Genomic DNA, 13,147 nt, shown 5'->3' on the forward strand with positions numbered 1-13,147 from the left:
GCTCAGTCCAAGTCACCACGTGATCGTATGCCGCCATCATTACATAAGCAGAAATACCAGACCGATGACGTCCGCGGCTATGACCGCATTCCAGTCGACCGCTTCCGCTTCCTTTTCGGCTCTGCAGTGAACCAGGTCGGCGTCCTGCGTCACTCAGCAGCCACCAAAAGGTCCAACTCTCCCATTCCAACCCTTGAATTGGACCAAGGACCTTCGATACAGAACACCAGCAGAAATGTCGACGCCCGGTAGACTCCTCCCTCGCCTCAGGCCTTTGGTGCCTCGCATTGCGCGCCCTCCTCGCAATGCCTTCATTACCATCCAAGCCCAGACGGGCCCCGACCCGATCGAGCCCTCCAAGCCCCAAGCACACCCGCTGGGCGCCTACTACGAGTCCATCCTCACGAGCCCCCAGCCGATCCCCGATGTGAAGCCCGAGGAACCCCCCTCGTCCTCCGCCACCAAGCAGGAGGAGCAGCAAGGCCGTAAGACCTCGCCTCTCTCCCCGTCCCACCCGGAACCCTCTGCTGAAGCTCTTTCCGCACAGCCGGTGCCGACGCCGCCCCCGCAAACAGCGGCTGAGAAGGCTGCCATCGTCTTCGGCTCCGCCCTCGCCGGGCCTGCCGAGCGCAAGAAGCGCCTCGAGGAAATGCGCGCCAGGAGTACGACGGTCGCAGGGGTCGTAATACCCCCAAAACCCGAGGAGCCTGATAATTGCTGTATGAGCGGCTGCGTGAATTGCGTTTGGGACCGGTTTAGGGAGGAGATGGAAGAATGGTCGGCAGCGAACGCGGAGGCGCAGTTGAAGTTGAGGGAACAGCAAGAAGAGAAGGGAGAAGCTGTCGCGGATACGATGAGCATGGACGACGATGGCGGCGGTTCAGAAGCAAATTGGGTGCCGAAAGACCCCAAGATCGCCAAAGACATGTGGGACGAGAAGCTGTATGGGGATATTCCGGTTGGCATTCGCGAGTTTATGAAGACGGAGAAAAAGCTGAAAGTACAGCATGAGAAAGAGGGAACGGTGGGCGGCTGAGGAGTTACGGTACTTGGCCTACCACCTCTTTTTCATTTTCTCCTTCGTCTCATTGACCAGCCGGAGTTTTATGGTCATAGATTCCCATCAGCGAACTCATAGACTTGTTTCCGATTTCCATCAGCGCTACGCTGCATGGCCTTCAATGCTGGTATTGATGATCGGTGGTATTGCTGGTCTTGATGATTGACGATTTGCCGACAGATCGTCAGGCTTTTATACCCATCGGGAATGCTCAAAGAGTTCCCAAGACCGGTTCTAGAAGATGTGGATAAGGCTGAATTTGTGAAATGAACCGAACAAGAATGAAGCCAAACAGTTTCCTTAGTCTCCCTTTCCGTTGACCTTCAATCAGCCTGCGCCCCTTCGCCACGATGCGGTCAGTATGTGGCTTGAGGGGCAATCGTTGTCGGTCGGATATCTTCGCGTGAATAGCGCGAGGCGCCGAGAGTATGTAAGCCGCCTCAGCCCTGGAACATCCGCAAACGTTACAACAGATCACCCGAATAAAGGGTCTCGGCTGACTGCGCCAAACCCAATTCATTCTCAGGCCATCAATCGAGACCCCATCCGGTGCCACCCTACGCCCAGTTCCTGAGCGATGGAGAATGCCGCACCAAGACACGGGGCCCGGAACCATATCTCAGGCCACTGCAATCGGGTCTCTGAGCATGGCTGGATTCATTAATGTCTCGCAAGCCACGCAGGACGGACGGGCGGAGGCAGGTCCTTTAACAAAAAGAGCCCACCTCGTGAAGGAGGTTTATCTCTATCACGAGTGCTTTCCCACGCGATATATATAGGAACGTCATCTTGATGCAACTATTCTGACGCTCTTGGCGCTTCACAAACGTCCGTAAACAAGTGGCTTATCAGAGTTGGGCTCGGAGACGATATCGAAGTATTACGACATTTTGAAAGCATCGCTCGGTCGGAGCCACATCGACCTAACCCTTCATCGAAATGCACACGAGTCTCTTCCCCGCCTTGCTCGCTCTTTCCGCGACGACGATCCTCGCTCAACGGCCCCCCGCACCGACTAACCTTCCCGATATCCCTGGTCTATCTCTCGACGACAACCCACCATGCGCTGTGAGTACAATTTCCTGCGTCGCCAAAGACTTCTCCGCTGACTTTTATCGAAGATTCCATGTCTGCTTAACGGACTGAATCAGACAAACTGTTCTCCCGGAGACCAAAGCTGTCTTTGCCAGGATGGAGATTACATCAAATACATAGAGGGGTGTTCCCTCGTAAGCTGCCCGCTAAAAGGCGCCCTAGGTATGGATTTCTAAAGAAGTACATTGTCAATTTCCGTTGCTCTTGTTAACGTTTCCCAGAAACGCAGAACATCACCTGGACTGCCTGCGACTTTCCTTTAAACGACGAAGTACAGGCTACCAAGATCGTGCGCATTGTCTTGTTCGCCATTCTGCCCACGCTATCCGTAATCCTCCGAGTCGTCACGAAGTTTGCAAGACTTTCGCCATGGGGCTGGGATGACTACACCATTCTCATATCATACGTAAGTTGAAGCTGGAAAATGAGGATTCATCGGAAAATGACTAAAATGCCAAAAGATCATTCTACTCGGATACGTATCGCTACACTTTTACCGTAAGTCGCCAGCTGTTTTGCATCCGCTGCAGATTGCGCTGACAAAATTTCTAGTCGAAAATAATGGAGCTGGAAAAGACCTCTGGACCTTGAACGAACGTCAGATCATGAATTTCTTCAAGGTACTTCGCCCATGTGTTTCCGGCTAAATCACCGGACTGACAACCTTCAGGCTTTCTATGCTCTCCAAGTCCTCTACCACTCCTGTATCGACCTGATCAAAGCCTCTATTCTTTTCATGTATCTCCGAATCTTCCACCTGCCCGGCGAAAAGGTGCGCATTGTTCTCTGGGCCACATTGATTCTCAATATCCTGAATGGACTCATCTTCATCTTTGTTGGCCTATTTCAATGCCAGCCCATAAGCCTGGCTTGGACATTCTGGACGGGAGAGGCAACGGGGAAGTGCATTGATATTGTGCAGCTCGCCCTCGCACATGCGGGTATCAACATCGCCTTGGATGTCTGGATGCTCATCATACCGGCGACGCAAATCTGGAACATGAATCTGGCAACAAGGAAGAAGTTTGCCATCATGTTCATGTTTGGGCTCGGCTTATTGTGAGTACTTGCCGCGAGCTTGCCCACTCAAGATGGCCACCTTGACTGACATTGCCAAGCCTTACTGTGGTGTGCTGCTATCGCATCACGCAGATTTTGGAGTTCAAGAAGTACCCATTGAATCCGACTGGTATGTGCCAAAGCCAAATCAACACAGTGTGCCGTTCCATAAAACTAACACATGCAGTCGCCATGATGCCAAGTGTGATCTGGTCCGACATTGAGCTTTATGTGGGAGTATTCACAGCCTGCATACCCAACTTGCGCCAGTTCTTTGTCAGATTCATTCTTGGGCAATCAGAAAAGAAGAAGCGTCTCAGCTCGGCCCTCACAGGAAGCGCCAATTCGAACATGACACCCAGGAGTAAGAGGTCTACATTATCGCACAATTTGAGCGAGTTTGATGACCTGGACAACCTCGATATGGATGACATATCGTCGCCCCAGACGCCGTCTAAGCCTCCAAACGTGTAGTCATATGTGCATGTACCGGAGGAGGATGTTATGTACCGTATTAAACGGATTTGACCATTTTCGGAGAAGATACCATTTGTTTTTAATTCGATGCAGATTCCAAGTTTTTCATGGCTCACAATACCATGCCTGATCCCCAAAAGGGGAATCTCTTCGCACACAGCCTGGTGAAGCCCAGGCAAATGACTGTTCCATCTTTCTCATCACACTGTCTGCCTGCCAACCCTTGGCGTCGACGCACCCAAACCCTGCCAATCACCAGTAAGACATATCACACCGGAACCCCTTCTCTAATCCACCGTAGCCTGCAGAGAGCAGTTGCAGTTTCCGGTAACACCAAGTCTCGATCTCCATAGGGCTGAAGGACGCAGGATCGAGAAATGTTGCAGTTCGCCCGGATTACCACCACAAATCTTATTGGCAACTACGCGCATTTCCCTAACAAGTCTAGCCCGCGCCGGCTGAAGGTCGTCCTGCATGACGATGGGCTTATCCCGCACATGTCTACCAGGCGCAGCACGTGGGTAAACTCGCACTTGCGTCTTGGCGCCGAACCCCCCCAAAAATGCGACGTTGCCGCCTTCGGTGTCGTCGTATCATGCATCGTAAGTCGTCAAACAGTGATGTTACTTGGATCATCAGTAAGAGCCCCCACACGTCTTGGAAGGACTTTTGGGGGCCGATAGACAGGTACCCTGAATACTGCTGGATTTCACTGTTGGTTCGTTGGAAGCTGGCGCTATCGCACTATTACAATGCCTTGTTCAGAGCCGGGCCTGGCCCCCGGTGAGCAAAATCCGACACACCCAATCAGATCCCGATCCGGTAGCCTGTCAAGAGGCGCAAATCCTGGTCGACAAGCAACTGGGATTGGCGCTTTCTTCAACGGGGGTCGTCCGCCCGAGAAGGCGACAAGTTGCGCTGTTGGTGCTGTTGGTGCCAGGGCCCAGGATCTTGGTGGGAAAAAGTGGCGTATTGGACCTCACAGCTTGGCGAATCTTACATTTACCTCACTGGGCGCTTGGGTTGGGGGCGTCTCACAGTTTCTGCATGCTCATCGGTCGGTTCCATAAGTACTGAACAAATGTTGCTGCCTTACGGCATGACCGAAAGATGTCATCGCAGACCACGATTTGGAGTCCAGCCTGCATGGGGGCTACTGTTGGAGGCTGTGTCATTTGGCTACTCGGGCGCAATAGTGATGGGGTCTTCAGCTGTGCCTCACTAATTGCCCCCATACGCTGACTTCGTATGAGATTGCCTCGTTGTGGTAACTGGTGGTAGCCTGTTATTTGAAAGAATATTTATAATGAATCATCTTCCACGATCTAATGGTCTTGTAGAAATAATCAAACATAACGTCTTCTCATCTCGTCAACTCAGTCAAGTCTCGTTTGATTCAATCGACACAGCCCGTTTCCTTCATCCATACAAACACATCGTATCAACACTATAATCTATCAGCCAGCCATGGAAAAGGGCTCTATTCTCCCGACCCATGTGTCGGCCCCGACCTCAAACAACCGTTGCAATGGGCGTCGCTCTGCCTTTGGCGCAGTCATTATCTCCTTGGTTTTATGTGCCTTGGTTGTTGAATTCTTCAGAATTGACAGTCTTTTGTCGTCGGTAAGCTGATGGTCTTTTCCCGCTTTAAGCAACGGAGTAAACATGTAAGACTTATCATGCTAACTCTGATAGATCAACAACAACTTAGTCGTGATTGGAAACCATAAGAGCCCACAAGCGATGCTCGCTGTCAACGAAGAAAACTCGGGTCTCCGTATTCGCACCGACGACGTCGAAGCTCTTGTCTCTACAGACGGTCGTTCTGGATACAATAAGCGGGAAGAGACAGATGGAAGATCTGGATACAACAGTGTTGAAGAGGGCACTGTTACCACTGACGGTCGATCCGGTTACAACCGTCGCAATGACAACGACGACGCAGCTTTTGCCACAGATGGACGCTCTGGGTATAACGAGCGTGAGGAGGAAGACGGCCGATCTGGCTACAACGGTATTGAAAACGGTGTTGTTACGACCGACGGCCGCTCCGGTTACAATCGTCGGAATATTGAGGCAGACGGTATTGTCACGACTGATGGTCGCTCCGGATACAACCGCAGGGAAGAGGGCGCTGATTCTGTGACTACTGACGGACGGTCTGGATATAACAGACGTGGTGAGGAGGCGGGATCTGGGATGACTACTGATGGCCGCTCTGGGTACAACCGACGTTCAGAGACTGACACTGTTATCGGCACCGACGGACGCTCAGGTTACAACAGACGCGATGGTGAAGATTCCATTGTCTCGACTGACGGTCGATCTGGCTACAACCGCCGTGAGGAGGACGGTCGGTCTGGGTACAACAAAGCTGCGGAGACAGATGGCCGTTCGGGTTACAACCGTGCGATTTGAAGATTCCTTTTGTCCCTGATAAATCTAAAGGGAAGTTAGAATGGATTTAGATACAATGAGCTCAGGCTCGGGCGCTGGCGGCTGGTCTCGTTTCCTTCGGCTCAGTTGGCACTATGGCCGACTTCTTCAAACACTCAGCTTAGACCATTCCTTATTTACGTGTCCCATTTTCAATGAAGAATTCAAATGCAACGGCTTTTATGAAAGCAATGACAGTATTTGACAATATTTGTAAAGGTCGGGCATCTTCTCGTGTAAGAAACCGGGCCGGCCCCACTACCATCGGCATTGTATCCCGTATGCTGATGCCGATCTCCGGGCGTGTGCTTCCATCTATGAACTCAGATCCCCCGCAAGCTTCCGTGATAGTCAATTTCGAAAGCTTCTTTGAGTGCTTACGCGTGGAAATTAGGTTGATTTGAAGCTTGGCTGTGGGGTCGCGATGCCAAAGTCCCAAACCAAGTGTCAGAGATGTCACTGATGGCCCGCTTGTGTATATACGGCTTCCTCGGGGAAAACAACAGTCCAACCAAAAACACCAAATTATGCCAGAAAGAGATGTCGTATTGAACGGAATCAGTTTCGTCACGCGCCATTTAAGAAGCTGGCTGTTTCGAGATCGTCGTGGGGAGATGTGTTCTCATGGGACGGGAGGCCTCCTGCCTACCAAAAGGAGACTGGCCGTAAACGTGTCATATTCCGCAGCGTCATCCCAGTTCGGATAACCGGCAGGGCTTCAAATAAGCCACGTAGAGCGCAGCGTGTGTGAACGTCTCTTAAAAAATAATAAAAAGTCGCGATAAAGAGCACTTATGGTGATCCGTCCCGTCGCGCTCGATCGAAACTCTATCAAAAGGTTGATTTTGGGTAAAGCTTCCACAACGAATTAACTCTGCAGCCTGTTGGAGTAGTTGTTCATCCACCCAAGAATCATGGTGTCCTGGAAGATTGTGCCCTGCACGCTCGCCGACGCCCCAGCTCTGGCGCGAAACAACATGAGCGCCTTCTGGGCGACAGACAAAAACTGGAAACTCGGCTGGACGATTCAAAACATCGAACTCGATTTTCTCATTGGCGAAGTTATCAAGCGCATGCCGAACAATCTCCTGAAGAATCGCGAGACGCTGCGTCATTTCAAGGCAGTTGATCCCGAGACGGGTGCTCTCGTGGGCTACGCACGCTGGGAGTTGCCCGCCAAATACACGGATGCACCGGAATGGGCAGATGCGCAGATTTCCGATGTAAGCGAGGAGGAGAGGAAAGCCATCAAGGAACGAAGCGACGGCGCATGGTGGAAGCCCTACAGCATGGACGGCATCAATGACTGCGGCCCCGAGAAGAAGCGTATCTTGGCTGAGGGCAGGTACATCAGTAAGTGAAGAGTGTCCATCGGGGAGTTGACGATTCCCGGCTCCTCATCGTGTGATGGAGTCTGACCGTGATATAGGTCTTGACTACCTGGCTGTTCATCCCGATAACACGGGCAAGGGTGTTGCTGCTGCTCTGGTTCAGCATGGTGTACGACTTGCCGAGGAAATAGGAGCTGATGTCTTCATCTTGTCATTCGAGGCTGCCGTGAACATCTACAAGAAGCAGGGATTTAAAGAAGTTCACAAAGCTTATCAGGACGATACCAAGTACGGGGGCTGTGGATACTGGGTCTATCTTCTCACACGGGAGATGAAGAAGCAGGAGGGCGGTGGACTTGAAAATCCTGCGCAGACTACGGGTGCATAGAGCTACATTGACAATGATGGACTTGCCGTCGGCCTTGGGGAATACTGGATCCTTACAGCTGCAATTTGACCTCTGACTCTCCCATGCACTCGGTAAAGTTCGCTATGTGTCTTTTCCCATTGTGTGTGGGTCGACAATCAATGGCGAGCATTTGACGACATCATGTAGGTTAATCTAGGCAGAAGCGCCCCGCATATTCAACCATTGGCCAGCCTGGCTGTGATCATACATCATGTGCTCAGCGAGCACAGGGGAGATAGCCTGATTCCGCCATCCTCGATCTGACATACCTGAAATGCACCAGATCAATCGCCGGGCTGGAATCGAGGTCTACGACAGACTGTGCCAAGTATCTTGAGATGCTCGAGATTCGAGTACAATGAGGACCAAGAAGAGAGGTAACCAGGGGCCTCCCTCCGAGACCGACTACGAGATTCTTCATTTGAAGCGAGCTATTGTGGCGGCCAATGCAAGGGGTCATTCTTGCGACAAGTGCATCGGCATATTGGTCAAGCCACTTCCGGAGCCTTTCCAGCGCGCTTTTACGAAGTCGAAAGACTATTTTCGGCTCGACGTGACTACCAGTAAGGTCCAAAAGATGGCAGCATCCGGGTGCGCTTTCTGGACCATGATCCAAGAGCGCCTGGAGTTCGAAGCGTTTAAGGTGGGGCTGGAGCAGCAATGTAGTAAAGTTGAGTACGACCTTCAGAAGTATGATGGGCGTTGGTCAAACGTGTACTACGAAGCCCTCGCAGCTTCTATAGGAGAAGATCAGGTGAAAGAGTATCAACGACTATGTCAAGTCATGAGGAAACTACCTTGGCGGTCCGCATCACGCGACGACGAATCAGTCGGGGCAGTTGCCGCAGATGTAGCAGAGGACTTCGTGAGAATCCTAGTGGCTTACACGAATATCGACGATGACAACCCAGGAGACTATGACGACCAGTCAGCAAAAGTGGATGTTAACATCATTATGCGGCCTAACCCAGCTGGAGAACGATTCAAGAGTGTGAGATGGATTTCATTTTGGGTGTCATTCTTTGCCTTGGGACTTCCAGGTAAGTAAGCTGCACATCATGCATGAGTGACCAACTGCTTACCGAAGAGCGATACTAGGAGACTTCGGAGATGCCAGACAGACTTACGTCGGCTCTCCATCCAACGTAACACCGAGCAGCTTGGGATCGATGGCTCTGATCCGGCACTGGCTGAGGAAATGCGAGATTGACCACAACTGTGGTGTCAAGGATTTACCCTCATCTATGCCATCGTTTCTCCTGGATGTTTCCTGCAAAAAAAAAGTCAAACTGGTCTCAGTCACTCAAGGTCTGAGGGAGCGATACATCGCGCTCTCGTACTGCTGGGGAGTCGGTATGCAGAAGACGATGCTGAAACTCGGCAATAAGAACGATCTCATGTCGGGACTAGAGCTACATCACTTCGATACTACGATCCAGGACGCTATGAAAGCTACCAGGGAACTCAACTTCCGATTTTTGTGGATTGATGCCCTCTGCATTATACAAGACGATTACGACTTCAAAGCTAAAGAGCTGGGGAAAATGGGAAACATTTACCAGTGTGCTACTTTCACAATCATTGCATCGGCAGCCAAAGACGTGAAGCAAGGATTTCTCAGGGATCGACATGCGACCATTGGACCGGCAAGAGATATGACGGCGCCTCAGCCCATGTTCAGCATCAAGGCATACGGAAAGCGTGGGAAACACTATGTACACGTCCCCATCCTTCTCACGCCGTACCACTTCAACTACCCCGAGCCGTGGTATACTAGAGCTTGGACCTTCCAGGAACTCTTGTTCTCAAGACGTCGCCTTCAGTATCTGAATAATCGAACGACATGGAGTTGCTATTGTGGAGAACAAGTTGTCCAGCATTGCGATGGCTGGATTATCGGAAAGGCACACACACATCCTGGCTATGGCATTGCGGAGCAAGAAACCTTTTCGGATGTGATGGAAATACTCAAGAACCCTGGTGATGCCCAGTTCAATTCCAGTGAGCTTCTCGAATACTGGTGTGAGCTTGTGGATATGTATTGCACCCGAAAAGTAACTTATCAGAGCGACCGCTTGCCGGCAATATCCGCAATAGCGCAGGAGTTTGCGGTGGCTCTGAAAGACGAGTATATCTGCGGTATTTGGAAATCAGATCTACCATCGGGGCTCTTGTGGTCTTCACAATTCGCTCAAATTGACAATAAGAACCCAGTCCGACGTACTGGCCCTGTCGAAAGGCCCAAACCGACATGGAGCTGGTCAGCTTATGATGACGATGTCACATGGATAAACACGCATCTCGAAAAACAGAAAGATCCAGACTTCGAAATCTTGAGTCATGATATTCAGCTCGTATCTGCGGATGCGCCATTTGGTGAGGTCAAGAAGGGCGACCTTCGTGTACGTGGCTTGATGATAGGGATTCCACTTCCAACCATAAGTGCTGAAAATGGGATACCAGTCATCATTGTTGAGGGGATGGAGATGCCGGCAGTGATTGACTATCCCGACGACCCCAGATTGCAGCAGAACTCTCTTTCAAAGTTGAGCGCACTCATTGTCGTCCAAACCGGTTGGTCAATTCTGGAAGGAATCATAGTAGCGGAGGAAGAGAAGAACAGATGGTCTCGTGTTGGCTGGTGGGACTCACAACATACCCGAACGGAGCCACTAGCGTCAGGATCTACTGATCAGGCCAGCATTAGATCTGTGAAGGAAGCATATCGAGCCAAGTTAAGAAGTCTTTGGGGCGGCAAAGAGAATATTCGTGAAATAGTATTGATGTGATGAAGATCGACTCATCGGATAGGCCTTTGATTCTCAGAAAGGTGATCTGAAGACGCATGGGAGAATGAAGAGGGCATGAGAACACAATACCTAGGAAAGAATAGCACAGATAGAGTATATTAGCTTGCAGTTGAGATTGGTTAACACTCAGATGGACCTTTGATGCTTGTTACTCGCTGATCAGATACCGCGTGACACGCCAGAGCGGTGGCTGGAACAGGTCGGATCAATTAGGACGACAAGACAGTTGGAAAACAGATGTACTAGATTTCGCATACCTAGGGCAAGCAACGAAGGTCTCAACCTGATCATATTCATCTGCACAAGCTCGCTTTCTGGTCCACTTTAGTGGGCAGGCGAGGGTCTTTGTCAGTGGCAATTGTGTGAATGAGTCGATCAGACATTCATGGTACATGAAGCCTTTTCCAATTGTGTATCTTAAATACTAGTCCAACATCTCTGAGACTGCATCCTTGAATCCTATAGGAACCACCTGAAGTCGGGGCTCTTAGGCCCATCGTTCAGCTTGGATGTCGGCACATCACTAGCAGTCAGGTTGACACCCTGCGCCCTGTTCCTCCTCTTGTTATCCCAAATCATGAAGCAACCTAGCGACAGGGCACAAAGAATACCGGTGCCACCAAATGAGGCTGTCGTGATCAGTGCAGGTGCGTATTTTGGCGCATCGGGCTTGCGGAAGATGTTGCTGCTAACGAGACCCATGAGGTTTGCCAACGGAACACCAATCGAGGTCAAGAATACACCTGGGATTTTCAAGTCAGTTCTTGGCGAGTAAATGTAGCTGATGGATGACGTACGCTGGTTCTCGTTCACCACGTTGTTGTTGTACCACGTTGACAGCAGGACACTGGGGGCTGAAGTTCCCCACGTCATCATGAAACATGCGTAGTAGGCCAGCTTGATCTGCCTCTCAACATCATCGATCGCGGCGTAGATGATGAAGCCGATGAAGGTCAGAGAGAAACCCAGTGCGATGAATGGGAAGCGAAGGCGGCGCCAATCGGAGAGGAAAGCCAGAATGAGAAGCATGCAAGCTCCGGTGACATTCGGCGCGACGGTGTAGAGATTGGTCTTGACGGTGCTGTAGCCCAGACGCTGGATGATCTGGGGCATGAAGAGGTTGACACTTTGGAGAGGAACACCAAGGCAGATCTCAATGAGAAGGAAGCCGAACTGGCAAGCAAGTGGTCAGCGGGAAGACGCAAACCCAATTTCGCGTAAATGATCTGGGGTGTTCTTACAGTACTGGGGTGCTTGAAGACCTTTGCACTCTCCTTGATGCTCATCTTCTCACCAACAACCGAAGAACTGTCGACTCGGATGCGGTGGAAAGCGAGTTGCTTTTCTTCGGTGTTGAGAAACTTGGCCTCTGCGGCACTCCGCGGCAAATACCAGAAGGCGAAGATCGAGAAGAGAACGCTGGCGGTTCCCTCCACGATGAACAGCCAGCGCCAGGGGTACAGGCTCGTGCTCTTAATGTGAAAGACACCAAAGGCAAGGAGTCCCGAGAATGCATTGGCCTAAAGCCTTTGTCAGTCACTATCCTGGGGAAATAGAGCAGGTCTCTTACAATGTTCGACGCGGCATAGAAAATAGCCAATCGTCTTGCGAGCTCACCGCGGCGGTAGAACGTCGTCAGGTAGTAAATAACCAGGGGGAAGAAGCCGCTCTCGCTCATGCCCAAGATCCATCGCAACGCCAGGACGCCGCCAAAGTTCTGCACAGCCGCCATGAGCAGCGTCATGCTTCCAAAGGTGAACATGAGAATCGGGAGGATGACCGCCGGGCCGAACCTCTTGCCGACGAAGGCGACGAACGGGGCGGCGACGACGTACGGCACGAAGAAGATGCTGACGATGAGATTGTACTGCCCGTCTTTGAAGCCGAGATTAGTGCTCATGCCGTCGGTCTCGGCGTTTCCGATGTTTCCCTTGTCGAGGGCGTTGAACAGGTCTGCATGGCGGAAGTCAGTGATCGCGAACAACGTGCTGGTCGCTTGGCGCCTGTCTTACACATGACGGCAAGCACAGGCATGAGTCGGAAGTCCAGCTTGCGACACAATCGTCGCTCCGCCTCGTGGTCGACCACGTGCACCTCGTCGCCGTAGGCGTCGATCTTTCCATCATTCCCAACCTCGTTCCCGTCCGTGGAGCCCTCCCGGATCGAGCCTTCACGGTCGGCCGCCCGCGTGATCTTGCTATCCGCCTCATCGCCCATGGTGAGAATCGGAGTCGTCTCGTAACGGCTTGCTCAGGAGGCAAAGGTGGCGATATGTCGCGCGCTTTGGGCGTCGTGCGATGAAGGAGGGAGCATGTCCGGACGAAACGAGACAGGGCAGCCTGCGTAGATAAAGTCACATTTGGGGTCACACTCGATTGGAGTGCTTATCGCTTCCCCAAGTCGAACGTCACAGCATATCTTATCACGCTGGTCGGCTAATACGCAGGGCAGGATCTCCTCGGCTGCTTTT

General features: G+C 51.6%; 6 protein-coding genes across 6 annotated transcripts; 5 read left to right on the plus strand and 1 right to left on the minus strand.

Annotated features, from left to right (window-relative positions):
* Nucleotides 1-235: 235 nt before the first annotated feature.
* Nucleotides 236-1,036, plus strand: GCG54_00007158 (UPF0651 protein; the record flags this gene model as incomplete). The annotated part of the gene is made up of 1 exon (XM_045407145.1): nt 236-1,036. The coding sequence occupies one exon, from the start codon at nt 236-238 to the stop codon at nt 1,034-1,036; it is 801 nt and encodes a 266-aa protein (XP_045266066.1).
* Nucleotides 1,037-2,378: 1,342 nt separating this feature from the next.
* GCG54_00007159 (uncharacterized protein) lies at nt 2,379-3,688 on the plus strand (the record flags this gene model as incomplete). The annotated part of the gene is made up of 6 exons (XM_045407146.1): nt 2,379-2,561; nt 2,617-2,653; nt 2,708-2,775; nt 2,826-3,214; nt 3,274-3,344; nt 3,402-3,688. Coding segments are annotated over 6 exons (1,035 nt in total), but the record flags the coding sequence as incomplete, so codon positions are not given.
* A 1,470-nt stretch (nt 3,689-5,158) lies between these two features.
* Nucleotides 5,159-6,109, plus strand: GCG54_00007160 (uncharacterized protein; the record flags this gene model as incomplete). The annotated part of the gene is made up of 2 exons (XM_045407147.1): nt 5,159-5,314; nt 5,387-6,109. The coding sequence occupies 2 exons, from the start codon at nt 5,159-5,161 to the stop codon at nt 6,107-6,109; spliced, it is 879 nt and encodes a 292-aa protein (XP_045266068.1).
* A 932-nt stretch (nt 6,110-7,041) lies between these two features.
* GCG54_00007161 (uncharacterized protein) lies at nt 7,042-7,846 on the plus strand (the record flags this gene model as incomplete). The annotated part of the gene is made up of 2 exons (XM_045407148.1): nt 7,042-7,480; nt 7,557-7,846. The coding sequence occupies 2 exons, from the start codon at nt 7,042-7,044 to the stop codon at nt 7,844-7,846; spliced, it is 729 nt and encodes a 242-aa protein (XP_045266069.1).
* A 379-nt stretch (nt 7,847-8,225) lies between these two features.
* GCG54_00007162 (uncharacterized protein) lies at nt 8,226-10,656 on the plus strand (the record flags this gene model as incomplete). The annotated part of the gene is made up of 2 exons (XM_045407149.1): nt 8,226-8,907; nt 8,966-10,656. The coding sequence occupies 2 exons, from the start codon at nt 8,226-8,228 to the stop codon at nt 10,654-10,656; spliced, it is 2,373 nt and encodes a 790-aa protein (XP_045266070.1).
* A 480-nt stretch (nt 10,657-11,136) lies between these two features.
* Nucleotides 11,137-12,894, minus strand: GCG54_00007163 (putative transporter; the record flags this gene model as incomplete). Its single annotated transcript, XM_045407150.1, has 4 exons — nt 11,137-11,850; nt 11,919-12,197; nt 12,248-12,630; nt 12,690-12,894. 4 exons carry the CDS (start codon nt 12,892-12,894, stop codon nt 11,137-11,139), a joined length of 1,581 nt encoding a protein of 526 aa, XP_045266071.1.
* Between the last annotated feature and the right edge of the window lie 253 nt (nt 12,895-13,147).

Source organism: Colletotrichum gloeosporioides (genome assembly GCF_011800055.1).
Source record: "Colletotrichum gloeosporioides strain Lc1 chromosome Unknown consensus_32, whole genome shotgun sequence".
Taxonomy (NCBI): Eukaryota; Fungi; Ascomycota; class Sordariomycetes; order Glomerellales; family Glomerellaceae; genus Colletotrichum; species Colletotrichum gloeosporioides.